Source organism: Diadema setosum, chromosome 8 (assembly GCF_964275005.1).
Source record: "Diadema setosum chromosome 8, eeDiaSeto1, whole genome shotgun sequence".
Lineage (NCBI taxonomy): Eukaryota > Metazoa > Echinodermata > Echinoidea > Diadematoida > Diadematidae > Diadema > Diadema setosum.
In genome coordinates, this window is record NC_092692.1 from 9,492,028 (window position 1) to 9,510,427 (window position 18,400).

An 18,400-nucleotide genomic window follows, 5' to 3' on the forward strand; every position below is an offset into this window, starting at 1 on the left:
TCTTCGATGTCTCGTCTTTTGTAATCGTCTTTTTTTTTCAACGTACCATCCCAGTTCCTGGCATTAAAACCACATACAAGCACAGATATCTCAAACTGCTCATTGGAGAGTAAAAAGATTTAATTTGCCTCTTTTAAAGTTAGGGTTTTTTTTTTGGGGGGGGGGGAGGGGGAGGGAGCAGTTCAATTAAATTTTGTTTCGAAGTCATAAAGCTGCCGCAATAGGTCAGGAAACCTTAAAATGCCTACTAAGGGATGCAAGGGATTAAGGTTGCTGATAACTTTTGAAAAAAAATATATATAAATATATTTTGGCATAACTGGTGGTAACAAAACCAAACTCAAACAAACGGCATTACGCAGTTCCAAAGTTACTGTATAGGCTTCTCGTGAAAAAAGTGGCGCCAAACCGGCGCGCGCAGATCGGAGGATTAACATGCATTATACCATGGACCTACTAACGAATGGACTTGCAACGAATCCAACCACTTTGAAGTACGAGGTCCGCCGCCACCTGATTATGTGCATCTTAATGAGTACAAACAGATGCCTCGTAAACGATGACTCGGGGGCGTCACCAGCTTTCCGGGTTTCATCAGCTAGCAAGGAAAAAAAAAGGCCTTCGGCACAACTTTCTGATTCCACGTCCCGGTTTCTTTAAGCAAGCAAAAAAGCAAAAAGCAAAAAACCAAACAAAACCAAACAAAACACCAACAACAAACAAACCAAACAAACAAAAACAAAACAAAACAAAACAAAAAACGACAATGATGAGAAGCAGCGAACCTCAAAACATGACTGATTTCATGTCATTGGATTGGAAATTACCGATTCGATGCGGAAAAGGTAAAAAATGAGATTACAAATATTAAAAAAAAAACCAATTACCTAAAAACTTAGCTCTCTTTTTAAGAGAACCTGCATTTCGCCAATGAAAATATCTTAGCGGAAATAATGCCAATGCATACCACAACTGCACAGTGGACATGCATTTGTTGTTATTTGAGTTTATTTGGCGTTTATCATTCCTCTAGGAATATTTACGCCAAAAATAATTATATCCTTGATTTCCTTGATTTAAGATAGTTGTTACTTCTGCGCATTTGGTTTATACATTTTTTCGAAGCTGCGTTCTGTTTTGCCCCGGCTTGCCGGCGGCGAATATCATGAGATCAAATGCAGAGGAAAAATGTTTAAAATGCTTTTGTGACACTTTTGACGTAGACAGAGAAATGCATTAATTTACGAAATGATGAATATCCATGTTAGCAGGTTCATGATTACACACTGTCATTTCAGTGTTGCTGGTGATGAGACCTCGCGCGAGGGCGACGGTCACGTGGAGAGGGACTCGCCTCTCGGTCAACGTCGGTGTTGGCTTTACTTGACTTCGTCTCATATGACGGACCCTCCGCTTGCAATGTACCTTATCGAGAGGGCTGACAAAGGCTGGCGGGGAGTCTACGGTCCCCTAGCCCAGCAAGTCCACGGATGAAGCGTGGCAGGTAATGTGATACCCAAGAAAACAAGCTCTTCATTCCAAAATACATGAATCACAAGAACGGAAGCGTGTCAGCTCGAGCTCTCTGCGGAACATTAATTTACTGAACAGTTCTTCCACTCCCGAGTGATGATCTATTGCACAAAGTGCACGAACGGGAAGAGCAGCCTAAAAAAGTTCAGGGTCGTTTACTTTGGCGGAACTATAATGGCAAAGATGAAGAGACAGCTTACACTACAGGTTGAGAGATTATCATCTAGTCGATAAACAACCTAACAATGATATAATATGTAAGCAGCAGAAAAGTTATATTTCTTTGGTGTCACAAATGCGAAAAGGGGGCTATTAAGTCTAAATATACCAGTCTTGTTTCATGTGCAAATTACGATACTGCTGAAATTGTCTTTTTATTCAGTCTCATGCAATACTAAACTTCAAGTTATATTCCACTCGGCCTATTCAATTGGAACATGCGCGTCTCATACAAGATCCATGGGGACCTCGTACATATTGTATATATATATATTATATATATATATATATATATATATATATATATATATATATATATATATATATATATATACATTTTTTTTTAAAGATAATAATTTGATCAATTTATTGATTCCCAGACAGGAAACACATAAACTTTATGACTTTAAAGGCCATGTCATGGTAAGAATGTGCATCTCTATGGTTGGTGCATTGGTTTCAAATCCAATGATGAAGACTTCACAAAATTAATAAATGACTGTAGATGTCACATCATTGAAATTCAAGTCTGAGTCAATTAATACTTGGTCATTGCTTTTACTCCAATAAGTCTGTCATGCAATTAAAATTATAGAAGATATTTCTGAAGTTTTTGAAGTTCTTGACACAAAATGCAGTAACTTCCATCAGAAAGCACTTCTTGAAAACTGATTACCATACAAAAAATCTAGAGTGACAGTTATATCCACTACCTTAAATGAATACGACACATGCATTATCAATTGAACATTATATACCCTGAAATTTGAATGCTCACATACTGGATCAACAAAAAAAGAAAAAAAAAGAAAAAGAAATGCTAAGTCATTTATGACTAATGCAGTAGAATATAAATGAATATAAAAATATTGCTGTTTTCCACATGTTGTCATGTTCAGTGGATATTAGCCTCTATCACTCACATCAAATCTGGCCCTTCAGTGCACTCTTCCCACTACCTGAATACCAAATTCACCATCAAACTATTAAAAACCAAGAAAAGAAGTTGGTATGTGACGTACAAAGCCCCTACACTGTAGTCCCTGAACATTCACGTACATCAATATGACGTCGTAAAATGACATCGTAATGGCGTTATCCGATCCTTTTGAACTGATCGCATGCATATCTACCACTTGTACCCTGTCGTGCGTGGCTTACGTGCCGTCTGGTCCCTCTTCGCGGCTTGGATTTCCTAGCCATCCCACGCGGGGGCGAACTCCTACCAGTCAACATGCACCATGTACCAGCACTAGTGGACCAATCTCATAGCTAGGACAAACACTTGTTGAAGAGCATTATGTATAAACAGACATGAACGTAAACACGTACTGCATTGGCCTCAACATACGCTCTAAATGTGGTCTTTGTACACAGGTTTTATATGGTGGCCACTGTTAAACCTAGAGGTATTTTCAATGTCCAATATGATCACAAATACACGACAGTACTACATAATATATATACGCAGCCATGTCCAGCAAACCCCAAATCTGTGATCAGTATGTATAGTCGTGTTTATAGACAGGTAGGGATTAAACACAGGTTCTAACTACACTGAACGTGCTTTCTTGTGGGGATTTTCATGTGGTTGTAATGGGCAGGTGGTCATTATTGACAGGTGTGAGCTATAGCAGGTTGGATTATATATATTAGAAAAATACATATTTTTAAAAAACAAATTGTATGTTGTAGTTCAGCAGGGATGGGGATAAGGAAAAGAAAATGTCATTTAGTGAACAAATTTGAATTATAATGAAATTTCATTAATTCAACTTAAAGATAGTTGACTCTAGCCCAAATACTGCATGTTTTTGAACACTTATGAAAAACTTGGCACAAACCTTATGCCACCATGACTCCAATTGCACTTTCAGTGTTCACTCACACAGGACGGGGAAAACACTGGCGACAACTTGGCGCCACTTAAAGTTTTACTGCACAGCGACATAATGAACCATACTGCCCTACTTTGGGAAATGAAATCAAGTGACAAAAGTGACATTTCTCATAAAAGAGCAAAATGTGTCTGTCATTTACACTGACGTCAATGGGCTATCATGATGTCTTATCTAACATATCTCTTAATAGGATGAGTGTTTCTGCATGAACTTTGGCCTGGAAGAAGAGATCATTATGTAAGCAGGAATAACTCAAATTTGGATGGTATGTCACTTGCTTCCTTTTGCCAAAGTAGGGCAGCATAGTTTAAATGCCTTTGCAATCTCTACATTGCTGTACTTCAATATTTCATTGGTATGGTGAAACAAGCTGAAAGTAATAACACACTTCTCTTATGAGAGACATGTTTTGCAGAATTCAATATTGTTGATTTTTTTTCTTCAAAATAATCCAAGGGAGCAACAATTATGTCTTATAGTAGGGTTAGGTCTCTCACTTCAAGAGTATCCACACCACACAATATTGATGTACTGAATACCAGTAGTCAACCAGTTATATCCTCATGTAAAGAGTCTTATCCTCAGCAAAGAATGATCATTGAAATCCACCTGCAATTCAATCTGAGCAGCTTTGACACAACATTATGCAGATGGCTTCAACTTGGGTCTTGGGTCATCATTTTAGGCTGCCCTTTCTTGTGTAATTTTTGCTGTCTCATTAAACTTTAGCTAATTAACGAGTAATCACCATCTTTAAGGCCATCGATCCCCTGTGATGGAAACAGGTGATTTCAGGCAAAATCTTACAAACCATTTCTACCACAATTTCCAACGGCAATCGCATATTCTGAACACTCTTTGATAGAAGAAAACGAAATCAGTTCGACTGATATTCTTTCTCAAAGAAAACTTCTAGTGAGGAATACCAATTCTTAATGCACATATTGCACTGAACTGCTTTATACAGGCAATAATCATAGGCATTTTAGACATTTCAGCTTCCATTTACAGTTCAGTACTGGCCATCAGGGAGCTCAAAATGCACCACTGAATACAATTATTCAGGAGGTATCATAATTGGGACAAGCAAGACCAAATGACCGAAAGTGAGAACTATGGCCGAGGCAAGAAGAAAACACTGTGCAATTTGATAAAATACTGGGTTTAAAAAAGTCACATTTATTAATAGTATCAATGCTGAAAAGTGCAGAGAAAAAGGGCACGGACGGAAAATGAACTTGACAATGCACCCTTCAAACTCCTGGCCACTGACACCGCATAGGAAATAAAAGTACAGTAATACGACGTCCACCCCAACCATACCAACACTACTTTGGAGGGCGCCTTTGCAAAAGTGGTCTTAGTCGCAGACCAGGTAACTCTCTAAAACCGAGATCCAATGAAGTGAACATACAGTAAAATGAGCAGGTGTAGAAAGCAAAGACATTTGATTCACCTGTTAGGTCAAGCTTTTTTCCCCAATTTCATCATCATTAAGGACGTCATGTGTCAAGCAAATGAGGCTGATGAGGTAAAAACCAATCCGCAGGGTCCATGTGCTTTTAATAATTCATATGAAATACATGTTTGTGCAATAGCTGCAGCCCATACTAGTCTGCGAATGAGCCCTCGTTGTGACTTGCAGCAGCTGTGTACATGCATCAGTGTATGAAATCAGCTCTCAATGCATGTGCAGGTCTAGAAATTGAAGACTATCCCCTATACCAGCTTGACATAGATCATGTGACCTAAAGTGCATGCACATGAACTAGTGAAAGTCTACCTCCACAGCTAAGGAAGCTATGACATGGCCCAACAAGCACCCATACATAAACGGCATACTGACTATTGCAGAGTATACCGGTACCTTGCATCTGTGATGTGGTGCATTTGCTAGTTGGATGTGGGTACACTGTATAGGTAACAAGTTGCAAGAGGCTACTATTAACTGTATAAATTCAGCTGTAGTAAGTCAAACTGAATAGTAGCAGACTACTGTATTAAAGTGGATATTTTCGCATGAATGATTTTTCACACTTGGCTGCGTAAGATGAGTTTCACATGTTTTTAATTCCACAGAATCAAGACATCAACTACAGAAACATATCTATGGCATGCAAAAAATATTCATGTGCTTTTACTTTTGTGCTAGTTTCTAGTTGCACAAAATGCACAGACATTTCAACAATGTGAAAATTTCCAGTTTTACAGTACATCAAAGGTCAATAGTATAAAACTTTGCCTCTTTATTCTTTAATCTACATATTTTCTGAGTAAGTTATTTGTTGTTTGTTAGTTTGTTTGTTTGTTTTTCCACGACTACAGATCACAGGAAAGCTTTGTGAATGAGCCGAGATTACTCAATCCACTCATCCCAATTATCGACTCATCCCAATTGTGGCACAATGCAGATTACCCAATCCTCTCAATCACTAAATGCAGCACAAGAAACAAATTTATGAGGTAGGTGGTGCTGTAGCATCATTACTGCTGGCGGGACATCCAGATATACAATATAGTCAAGGGGGAGGGGTACATGTAGTTGCAATGATATTTGTGTTACAGCAGACTGCAAGCAGCATGTGAAGGCTTAACAATCAGTGCCACATAATTTCTGTTGTGTTCACCTTATCAGTGAATGATGCAATTTTTTGAGGACAGGACACGGCAGCATGTTATCATTCATACTGCGGTCCCACCACCTTCATTAATGTTACCCCTAAGACCTTCATGTCATGGCTAACATACCACACGGATTTATCAATTGCCTTGCGTGACCAGGATGAAGAAATAAAACAAAATCACAACCGTAATAAATTCTCAAAGCTCTCAAAGTATATTCACACAGTCACAGTTTGTGACCAAAAGTTTACCATAGTGTAGTCAGAACATATCAATACATTTGTCATGGGACCACATGCATGAAAATTCAACTTAGCTCACAGTAATGCACAACCAAATTTGGCTTCTTACTACTAACTGCTGGTATAACACATAAATCTTGAATCCACTTTTCTTATTTCTACAAAAAAAAAATGTTGTACTTTCAGTTTCATACTTTGCAATTAAGTTCTCTCTCTCTATCCATATATCTATCTATGTACACTGTACATACATAAAAAAGAAAAAAAAATCCCTTAGCTTTTCTCACTTTCCCTTCCATAAATGATCCCTAGAGATAGGGTAAATGATATTAAAGGCAATCAGGAAACCACAAATTATACCTGAGAATGAAAATGGGGGAAAAGAGAGCAATAACTCCACATTTTTTCATGTATCTTCTTTAGCTCTCACTCTCCACACAAAGATTGTTTATTAATAATAATAATAATTGCATTTATATGGCGCTTCATACTGACGTTTCCATGTCAACAACAAAAATTTGGGTGATTAGGTCAAAGCCCCTCGAAAGTATCGCTCATTAACCATTCATGCACAACAAAAGATCATTCATTAAAGTTTCACAGCAGTCTCAAAAGTGCCTGTTAGATACCCATTGTCTAAAGGTACTATCGATACCAATTCCACCCACCACAAACAACAATTATGATATGGACTCTCATTCATCACGGGTAACCTCTTTAGTATGAGTACTGCTCTTCGAGATGGCCCTGCCAGTATCATTACCATGGCGATTCCAGGTATCCATTTTTACACCTTAGGAAGTCATGCAGTTACTTCCAAACTGCTCACAGCACTAAGTCATTCAACAATTAAATGCAATGTCTTTTGTTTTTCATTTCAACAGTGAATACACAATATGTCACAGTGAGATAGGTATCTACATGTACCTCTTTAACATGTATTTACTACTGACAAAGTGTAGCACATTATTGTGCAAATTTCTCTAGGAACTATCAGGCCAACAAAATGGCATTTCAGACGATGTCAACCTATTTTTAGTGTTAATTGTTGGTGTTGAACACAGATTTCTCATGAAAGAATACATCACTATGGAAAAGAAAAATGACAAGATACAAACAAGGGTGGATAAATATAATTTAGAATGAATGAAAACAAGGTGTAATGCTTTGTTGACGGTCGTATGTTCAGGTAAAAATCCCAAGAGAGCATCACAATTTCTCTTAACTCCTCCTCCCCTCCCACCCCCCCCCCCAAAAAAAAAAAAAAAAAAAATGTCTCGGTAAAGTTGCCATTTCTCTGAAACTGTATTTAACCTGCATGAAAGAAGACCAAAGCTAAGATGTTTCTCAGTAAGTGTGAATACATTTGTGACTGCCCAGTTCTAAACCAACAAAAAGTTGCGATTAGGATTCTCTGTAATGGATGAACATAGGTAGGTTGACCGATTCTAATTCTTAAAGTTTGTTTTACCTGGGAGAGTGATCTCTTCTCTACCTGCTGTTGAAATTTGGCAACTTAAAATAAAACTAAAAGTGAGACATTGGCAGTTTTTTTTTAAACATATTTCATTGGACAGGTGCTGCCTACACTGGGGAAACAGAATATGATATCATTATACTTCTGCACAGCATACCTGAGTGACCCTCATATTTACCCTCCTATAAGATACCTAAATGGTCCAATTTTCAAATGTTACATATAATTCTAAAGCTTAGAGCTTGTACTCTTTTTAACTATGTAGAATGGTCGAATTTCATTTTTGCATACTTTTTGTGGGTTTTGAGGTGAGCGATCACATTCAACATTTTTTTCTTTTCTGAAGGACATGTAAGTACAGAGAATCCATGACGCACGAGTAGAGTAAAAGAGAAACTTGATGCTTTTTCAGTTTGATGGGCTCCTTTCATAATGTTAAATGACTTTAATTGCATGAAAAAATGAATACCAGATAACCAGAAGTGCAAAAATACCAGGAATTGGAAACTAGGAAGATAAGACATACAACACAGAGCTGCAGCTTCTGATATTTAGGTGGATTAACAAATAACAGAAACATTTGCATGAAAGTTCAGCAAACTGCTCTCATAGCCCTAGGGCTCATCTTTGAATGAACTGTGAGGTTCGCAGAGAAACTTCCGTTAGAGTTACATAGGAGTGCACTGCCCCCCTGTGCTCAAGGACATAAATGCAGCATTTCATCTGAATACATCAGAAGTGATTTGAATTTGGAGCACACTTTTCACAACTAACTCACACAGCAGGCGTTAATCAATAGGAGTGATCCTCCAGACAAGGACAATCTTCACAACTTAAAAAAAAAAAGGAAGATGAAAATGTCAGAGCAAAGGGGTGACTTTTTGTGAGTTTGGGGGTGCATGGTCATATTCATTGTATGTCAATCTTTGGGTAATGATAGAAGCTCTCTTGCCCAGACAGGACAGCATCCCTTGGAAAAGGATTCTGCTACTGGATGGGTTGGTGCAAGAAAGCCTTTGGAAAAGAAGTCAATCCATTACCAATGGTAGACAGACTGTAATTCAATTTCTGGCAGTAAACTAAAACAAACTCAGGGGAAAAAGAATAGAGATGAAATACATATGCCTAAGCCTAATTCCTAGGTACTGGTGTAAGGAGAAATGTAGCATGATTTTAGGCTTTTGGCAGTGATTCCTCAGACACCTTTCTAAAAAAAAAAAAAAAAAAAAAAAAAAAAAAATTATTCATCTCCTTATGAAAACACTACAGCCAGTAGATTGGAGCATATCTTCCATTATCATAAGACCCAGGTACTGCATGTCTTGTTTACCCTCAGATGTGGGATCTAATTTCACAATTTCTATGCCATATTCTACTCTGAACGAGATCTGATATTTCTCCCCCACTTCTTCACCCCCACCCCAGTTTCGATCAAAATATAACCTTTCTTTAGCATGATTCTGCACTGATAGTTTTGAAGTCGATGGACTGCACAATGTCCCTCCAGTCAAGAAACTGTAACAGGAAAAGGAAATGACAGTCTACAGCTTGAACATTAATGTCTCTGGTACAGATTTGACTGTATTTCAGCTGCATGAGACTGCGTGACAGCTAGTACTGGGTGTTTGCTATTATTACTATTTCCTGAATGCTATTATTTGAGCTTTTCCTTGTTTTTAGAGTCTGGTTGGGTCTAATGAAAGCAAGAATTGAAATGCACAATATTAACAGGGTAACAGTTTGGTCAATAGTTCAGATTTACAGTAATCTGAAAGACCTGCAAACACAGGACATTTGAAAAGAAAAAAAAATCCTGTTCTCCATACGAGAATGCAGCACAGGAAGGGAGATGCATGTTCCACAGAGCCATTGTAGGACAAATGTGATAAGCACATAAGAACACAATGACCGACCATGTCTGACAAGAAGCCTCCTGAATATTCACTTTTAAATTATTAAAGGGGATGGCTAGTAACCGATCAGTGGGAATCAGTGGGAATGTTGAGGGATGATTGTTCCAATCCTTGTGGGATTCATTTAAGAGTACATTAAATATCTACTGTTGTGTGAAAATTATTTGCTTCAGAACGGTCTCATATTCAAGTAATGTGCAGATTAACGCCCCGTCACTGACCAGGCATGTTAACCTGGAAACATTAAACTGCACATTACTTGAATATGAGACCATTCTGAAGCAAATAATTTTCACACAACAATAGATATATAATGTACTCTTAAATGAATCCCACAAGGATTAGAACAATCATCCTCCAGCATTCCCACTGATTCCCACTGATCAGTTACTAGCCATCCCCTTTAAGACCACAAGAAAAAAAAAATTGAATTATGAAATAGATAATTGCATTGTGCCACAATAAATATATTGGGCTAACAAAGCACCATCATAGATTTGTCAAGTTAAGTTTGAGGTGCTCGTGGGACAAAGTGTCACCAAAATTCTCGACGCCATCATGATACTGCTCTCTATTAACCACATATCGCTGCCTCAATCTTCTCTTCTCTGAGCATTTGCCATACATAACTACTGTGATTTAAAATCACTGAATAAAGAGGGAGCGGGGGTTGGGTAGCTTCTTCATTCTCTGAGGAATGTTACTCTTTGTCTGCAAAGCCCTTTTGATTCCCAAAAAACCTTTTCAAAAAGTTGACATTTAGAGGAAGAACGACCCAAGTCAGACATACATTGTTAGATGAGACTAAAGAGTTTCTTTGAGTGTTGTTTGTGCCATCTCTGAATGCTCAGGTTTCATTACATTGCGACCATGAACTATGTGGCACTGCATTTGACATTGTGACAGTAAAATTCCAATGCCACCATAACATTTATGACAAGCAGCATAATTTCATGTTATAATGAATTACATTTTTACCGCCAGCCACGGGATGCTACTGTGGAAGGTCTTTGCATTTTCAAGGTTTTACCAACAATTTTGGCACACACCACACATCCTCATAACCTTGAGGACATTATACAGAGCAGGACTGTCTTTTACGCGTAAGTCTCTTCTGTTCATTATCTTATGATCAGCACATTCCACGGACTACGCATCAATCGTGTGGTGCTAAGATCAGAATCTTAAACATCTTGACCAAGAAAAAAAAAAAGAAACGGAAGACCTTACAATGCTAGTCTCAGGTCTCTTGTTTTCATCTCTTTCGTTTTAATAGCTTCTTCGTCTTCTACGGATGGTTTGGTCATGAGTGGTCTCCGGCCCTGTTGGCGGTAGGCTCCGCTGCTGCCTCAGCCCCAGGGGCAGCACTGTTTGGCATTGGTGCTGTGGCCGTGGTCGCCGAGAAGACTGTGGATGGAACGACGTCGTAGCCCAACTTCTTCATGTCGCGGGAAATTATGTTCAGCTGGCATTTGATGCTTCCCTGAGATCTGACTCTTGTTACTGATGGACAAAAAGAAAAAAAAAGACAGAATAGTGATAAATATGATGGAAAGACTGAAATATAGAGGACAAATGCACTATTAGGAGACAGAATTGGACAACATTTCAATATATTTACAATATATGGATAGGTACTGTAAAACAAGGAATGTTCCCGTGCATTTCAATTTCGCGAAGTTAGCTACAGCCAAGATTCACGAAATTAAAATGCAAGCGAAAGTTCTCGTCTACACTATATGTACTGAATGTTAGAGGCAACTCGTGAAAATTTCATGACGCGAAAAAGGCTGTCGGCTCCAATTCGCGAAAATTTCATGCTGCGAAAATATGTTTTACAGTAGATAAATAGATAAATAAAGAGATAGATGGATAGATGACTAGACTGATATGTAGATAGACATGTAGATGGACAGACAGATAGATAGACAGATAGATAGACAGATAGATAGATAGATAGATAGATAGATGGATAGATATGCATACAGAAAGAATGGCCATGTTTTCTAAAAGAAAAATGTATAGATGGATAGACAGAAAGACAGAGGATACATACAAACAGACAGTAAGACAGATAGATTGACAGATAGGAAAATACATAGGAAGATAGATAGATAGATAGAAGATAGATAGATAGATAGATAGATAGATAGATGGATATACATACAGAGAGAGAATGGTCATGTTTTCTAAAAAAAAAAAAAAAAAAAAAAAATGTACAGATTTGTTACTACCCAGTGCCAAGAAGGCCTAGTCATTTATGAAATTTAGATTCAGTTTGAAATATCACTGACTAGGACAACAAGAAGAGTTAGCATCTGAACCGCTAAGTATTCTATGAACTTGCCAAACTGGACAAGAAAAAACTATTTCAAGCATGATTAGAGTTTTAGTCTCTAGATGATATCTGTGATGTGTCTTAAAGGGACTGTACAGTACTGGTTGAGGTGGGGATTCATATTTTGAACATTCCTAAGTGAGATAATGAAAAGCCTCTTATGAAATATGAAAGAGCATGTAATTTCAAGAAGGATTCAACGTTTATTTGATGAAAATTGGTTTTCAAATGGCTGAGATATCCAAAAAATTGCTAATAATAAAAGACTCCTTTTGGGCTTTCAGAGCAGTGAGGGGAAGATATGTCTGCTTTGGAAAATTGATTCAGAAAAAAGGGACAACTCCAACAGGTGTTCTACTGTCTCTCATCTTACCTTCTCGCCCCTCTCCTCTGGCCACCACATTGGTGTCGACATACTCTGGGCGTCGGCCCATGAACCACCTATGAGAGGTTTAAAGAAGACCAAACAAAAGATATTTCATGAGAGTAAGAACATATTCTGCAACCTGCACGGACTACCAGGATAAAACAAAAGTTTGAGCCCAGGGTTCATGCTGAAACGTTCCTACTACCAAAACAATAGTCATGCACTGCACGCAATGCACCCTGGAATCTTACTGAGGCTGGCTACATCACGCAATGTTTGTGCAGCATACGCTACCTGAAATAATTTTTGATCTGCTCTGCCAGTTTTAGTACATCAAACACTATGAAGTGAACTATCCAATTAATTTTTATGAACCTGTTCAAAAGATATCATATTAAAGTGACCTAGCAAAAGTTATCATTTCATCCTCACATTTCTTCATAACTTTCAGAACTTTGGTGTCCTTGTTGAGCTGTAAAAAATGGTTGTGCCAAGTGCTGCATGTAACAATGCTTGCTCTGCTACTTGCAACACTATCTTACCATCTTAGTTAGATATACATGCATGCAGTCCTCTGATTTGGTAAATGTTTTGCATTATCTCCATTTCAAATGCGCAAGGGTTTTACTGAATTAAATTAAATTAAATTAAATTAAATTAAATTAAATTTAATTTAATTTAATTTAATTTAATTTAATTAATTTAATTTAATTTAATTCAATTCAATTCAATTCAATTCAATTCAATTCAATTCAATTCAATTCAATTCAATTCAATTCAATTCAATTCAATTCATTTATTTCATTCTCATTTTCCTTGAATAAAAGTAACAGAATTAATAGATTTACAATGCTTCTGCAGACTTTGATTTAGGTCCCTTTAGTGACATAGAAATCAATACTAAAAAAAATTACTTGCAGCTTCATAAACGTATGATTAATTTACATCAGGTTTTTGTAATGGGGCATTAATACCCATGAGTCAATGATGGTGTCATACATTGAATGATTTGTACTGGATAATTTGTAATATTTTGGTTTTCCTGAATGCTTATTGACCTTTGGGTGACCTATTGTGATTGTCATTTTGCTTAGAATGATTACAGAATATCAGCTTTCATACAGGTATTTTCGTAGAGTATTTTCAAACAGTATGAGAAATATCAACAACTGAAAAACAAGACTTCATTGATTGCAACTGATTGACAAATTGCCCTACATCGACGTAAATAAGCACTGAATTGATCAGTGTTTTAGTAGTAGCCATGATAAAAAAATCATGGGCGTACATACTCGAGCAGGATTCGAACCTACAACCTCCTGATCACCTACGACCTCCTGATCACCAGACATGTGTTATCTCCATTAGACTACAGAATGTGGCACATGGATCACGAGATTCCCCAAAGTGCTCCATATCTTGTCTTTTTATAGCCTGCCAGCCTGGGTCACGTTTTTGGCATTAAAATCTGATATACATGAGTATTGCTGTATGAAGAGTTCACATCTTTCCAGATATACCTGCAGCCAAACATATTTTTATAATCAAAAGCCTGACTTAAGGCACACAAATTTTGATGCTGAAATCTGATACATGATTGAATACTGCCAAAAGATCAAGAGTTCATGTCTTGCCAGATGTAATTGCAAACAAACAATTTATCCAATACCTCACTCAAGGCACACATATATGAACTCCAGTGAACCCTACTTCAATGGTCCCCTAACCTTTATGATGGGTATCCATAAAGTCATAGAAAACACAAAACAAAACAAAAACCAATACAACACCAAATACAGCATAAACTTTAATGAACCTGTATCAGAGAGACATAAAGTCTTTGCTAAAGGAACACTTAACCATTCCCTGGGAATAATTTGTTTGGTTAGTAGCATAATATTTATCAATAGTGTATTTGCCGATACCAGCAAGCCCTTGGAACATTCAAAACTAGCGGAGACTCTCAAGTCAATATCTGTACAAACTCTTTCTTCTAAATACACTACCCTAGTATAAGTGGTATGATTATCTGTACATGGGCTTCACAGCAGTTTGCTATGAAAAAGTTTCAAATAAATCTATGTTGTAAGCAGTTGCAGCCCTCCACAAAGATAACCTGTAAAAAAAAAAAAACTAGAAATGTCGCTTTGGCGACTGGTATGCCTCCGCCATAATGCATGATTTTCCCAATAGGTCTAGATAGTACATGTGGACAATGTGTGATTACATTTTCACAAAATTGGCAAAATATTGAAATGACAAGTTTGTCACAAATGTGTTGAATGTTCACCTTCCTTGACCTAGGTTTAATTGGATGGATAGGAGAGCATGTATCTACAGTAGGGATTTAAGGACTTTAACTCGACTTTGACCCATTCATACATTTAGGCATTGAGTAATTTTCAAGGTACAGGTGTGGAGAAAAAGTGCAATTTCTGAATTGAATAGTAAATTGTTACCATTTTCATCTGGCCCTTGACCCTAAAATTCATAAGATAATCACTTTCAGGTAGAACATGCATAATATGTACTAAGTTTCAAGATAACTTGAGCCACTTCCGAGATATGGAGGAAAAAGTTAGTTCAGCACTTTCACTTGATCTTTGACCTTTTGACCTTTGAGGCAAAAAAGAAGAAAAAAAAAACTTTCCAGAGAATTTCTATTAGGTTACACATGTATGCATACACCAAGTGTAAAAAAAAAATTACCCTGCTGGCATTGCATGATAGGAGGGAAATAGTAAAATTTTGAAGTGTTGCACTTGACCTTTGACCCCTGACCTTTGACCCCATGAACCCTACATTCTCTAGATAATCACTTCCAGTCAGTATATGTATATACTATGTTCCATGAAGATACCTTGAACAATTTTCCAAGGTATGGAGAAAAAAAAAGTTTTAACATTTTTACTTGACCTTTTGACCTTTGACCTCATGACCCAAACTTTCACCAGAGAATCCTAATTGGGTAATACATGTATACACTAAGTTTCAAGAAAATATCTTCAGGCATTCAATAGATATGGTGGAAATAGTGAAATTTTATGTATTTGACCCTGACCTTTTGACTTTTGACCTTTGACCTCATGACCCAAACTTTCACCAGAGAATCTTAATTGGGTAATACATGTATACACTAAGTTTCAAGAAAATATCTTCGGGCATTCAATAGATATGGTGGAAATAGTGAAATTTTATGTATTTGACCTTGACCTTTTGACCTTTGACCTTGAGCATGTGCACCCAAAAGTTGATAGGCACAACTACACCCCCTAATACACATACATGCCAAGTTTCATTAGGATACCTCAACAGGTTTTGATAGTTACCTTGTCCACAAAATTCATTACGGACGGACGGAAGGACGGACGGACGGACGGACGGACGGACGGACGGACGGACGGACAACCCGAAAACATAATGCCTCCGGCACCACTTCGTGGCGGAGGCATAAAAAAAAAAAGCCAAATGCCTGCAAATATCTTAGATATTGATACCTCATAAATGGCACCAGAAAATTAATGACCAGTGGGGTCGATACCAACAAGCATATAACCTGTGTGCTATCATAAACACACACACATGACACACACAGACACGGACACACTAAAACCACCACTTATACTTCAGGCTGGTACAAATACAACATTTTTCATGGACAAAACATTAAGTTGGAAATATTGGCATGGTTATTCTGAACTTCTCCTGATATCATACAGGCTGTGTACCATTCTAAGCAACAACAACAACAACAACAAAAAGAACTAGAAATGCTGCTATGGTAATCTGTTTCTCCTGCAATTTTCTGAAAGCCTCCAATGCCCCCAAACATGATTCTTTTTAGTAGGTCGACAGAGAACAGACAGGTTGGTAATCCACCTACACGTGCCATCAACAATAAGAATATTGGTCAGGTGCGAGGTTTGAATAGAGCGTGTGCTGATGGGCTCTCAAAATCTTTTGTTTCGTATAAATGGCATGCCTTATTTTGTAAGTTGTTCTTCTGCAACACTATTAAAAGAAGTTTCCGCTGTATAAATTTGGAGTTGCTTCCATTTAAGGTCATGCTTTGCCAGAAAAACTCAGTAATGTGCAGAGTGTATTCAGATGAAGGAGAAACTTCCTTCGTCCTGAAGTATAAAATGTACTATCAATCATACTATCCAGGAACTACTTTGAACATATTGTAGCTAGAAAGCAAGCATTATCATGTCTCTTCAGAATGTTCTACGAAATTAATCACATTTCACGTAAATATCTTGGAATTAAAAGTATTACTCTGGATATCATTACCCTTACACCAAGATTAGTTTTTCAAATTGCTCTAAAATTACCACATTCGAGGACATGAACATCTATGTTCAAGTGGTTATTACTTTCATTATTTGATGTTATTTTCTCCAAATGTTCATGTTTCTGGTGGAAATGTTTTACCTATTTCACTTAAAATATGCTTCCAGTGATGTATGCACAAATTTTTGATGGAGTGAATTAAAACTTTACATAATGCCAATGGCAAAGGTGGTGTTGAGAGAGGACTGGCATGTGTTCTTTTCCACTGAGGTTATTTGCATTAAATTTGTGAAGGAGTTACTTAACCATGTACATCAATTCATTTCATATTTAAAATATTTAAAGGCATTATTTACCATTTGCAGATGAAATAGAAACCTAGATTTAGTGCTTCAAAATTGTTCTAAAATGCCAGTTCAGGATAGAAACAACCATTGTAAAAATTTGAATCAGCATAATTAAGGTTAAGTATTGTTAAATGTACAAAATGTGAACAATAACTTACAATAAAAATGTTTCTGGACTAGACTGTCTACAATTATGGTTTAGTGAGAAAAATAATGATATCTCCTTATATTTTAGGCTTAATTGCAAAATTTTATATGGTACAATGTTTTGTTAAACAACTTACCTGCACACATGCATCAATTGTGATACCTTGAACATCTTTTAAATCACTGCCCCCAATGGTAAACACTACCTTTAATAACATGTGAATAGTAGGAGTCTCAGGCAGCTCCCTGTAATGGCAAAGTTGGGGCTATGTGTGCAAAGAAGCGGTAGTTGGATCTCAGGCTGTTCAAGGAGACATCACACCTTCAATCACACACTCCAATCATATAATCTAAAGACATTAAAGCCAGAAAGCCATTGAGCCAACGACAACTTATGTTCACCATTTTTTGTTCATAATTGCTGTATTAACACTTAATTTGCCAGGCCCAAAACCCCTAACGTGCCAGAGGTTTCTACCTAACGCCAGAACGTTTCGAAACTTGACTGATAATGAAATTTAAAACCGCCATATCTCTGAAACTATTGACTGTTTTGAATTGAGTTTTACACAACATATATCAAGAAATGTTTGTTCTTTCGTGTCATGTAGTCAGTTTGCCATGATATCTATCTGAACCTGAAATATTGCAGAAATAATTGATACATCAAAAAAATTATTAGAAATGTTTGTGTAGTAAGGAAAAAAAGAGTCAGTCATGTTTTTTCTTCAATAGAATGCTCCCTTGACTCTGTGAGAAAGTTTTAGAGGAACATCTCCTCTTTCAAATGATAACAAAATCGCCTTCTAGAATATTGTATGATTCTAAAGATACTAGCAGTTTATTTTGTCATAGCAATTTCTCTTTCTGCCTCAGTAAATCATTCCCAAATCTGAGTCCTTTAGTCCCAGATCCTGTATTTGAAACTAAAGTAATTGTAACGGGCCCTGGAAGAGTGTCTTTTGTCCACTTGAGAAGGAAGGACCTACTAATCCTTCTTT

General features: G+C 37.2%; 1 protein-coding gene across 1 annotated transcript in view; it reads right to left on the reverse strand.

Annotated features, from left to right (window-relative positions):
• Nucleotides 1-10,379: 10,379 nt before the first annotated feature.
• The window catches only part of LOC140232038 (B9 domain-containing protein 1-like), a 75,712-nt gene continuing 67,691 nt past the window's right edge, over nucleotides 10,380-18,400 (reverse strand). Inside the window, exons 6-7 of the mRNA XM_072312188.1 lie at nucleotides 12,619-12,686; nucleotides 10,380-11,410 (exon numbers count right to left, since the gene is read on the reverse strand). Of these exons, the coding sequence (XP_072168289.1) occupies nucleotides 11,211-11,410; nucleotides 12,619-12,686 (268 nt within the window). The 3' untranslated portion in view covers nucleotides 10,380-11,210. The remainder of the gene's footprint in view (nucleotides 11,411-12,618; nucleotides 12,687-18,400) is intronic.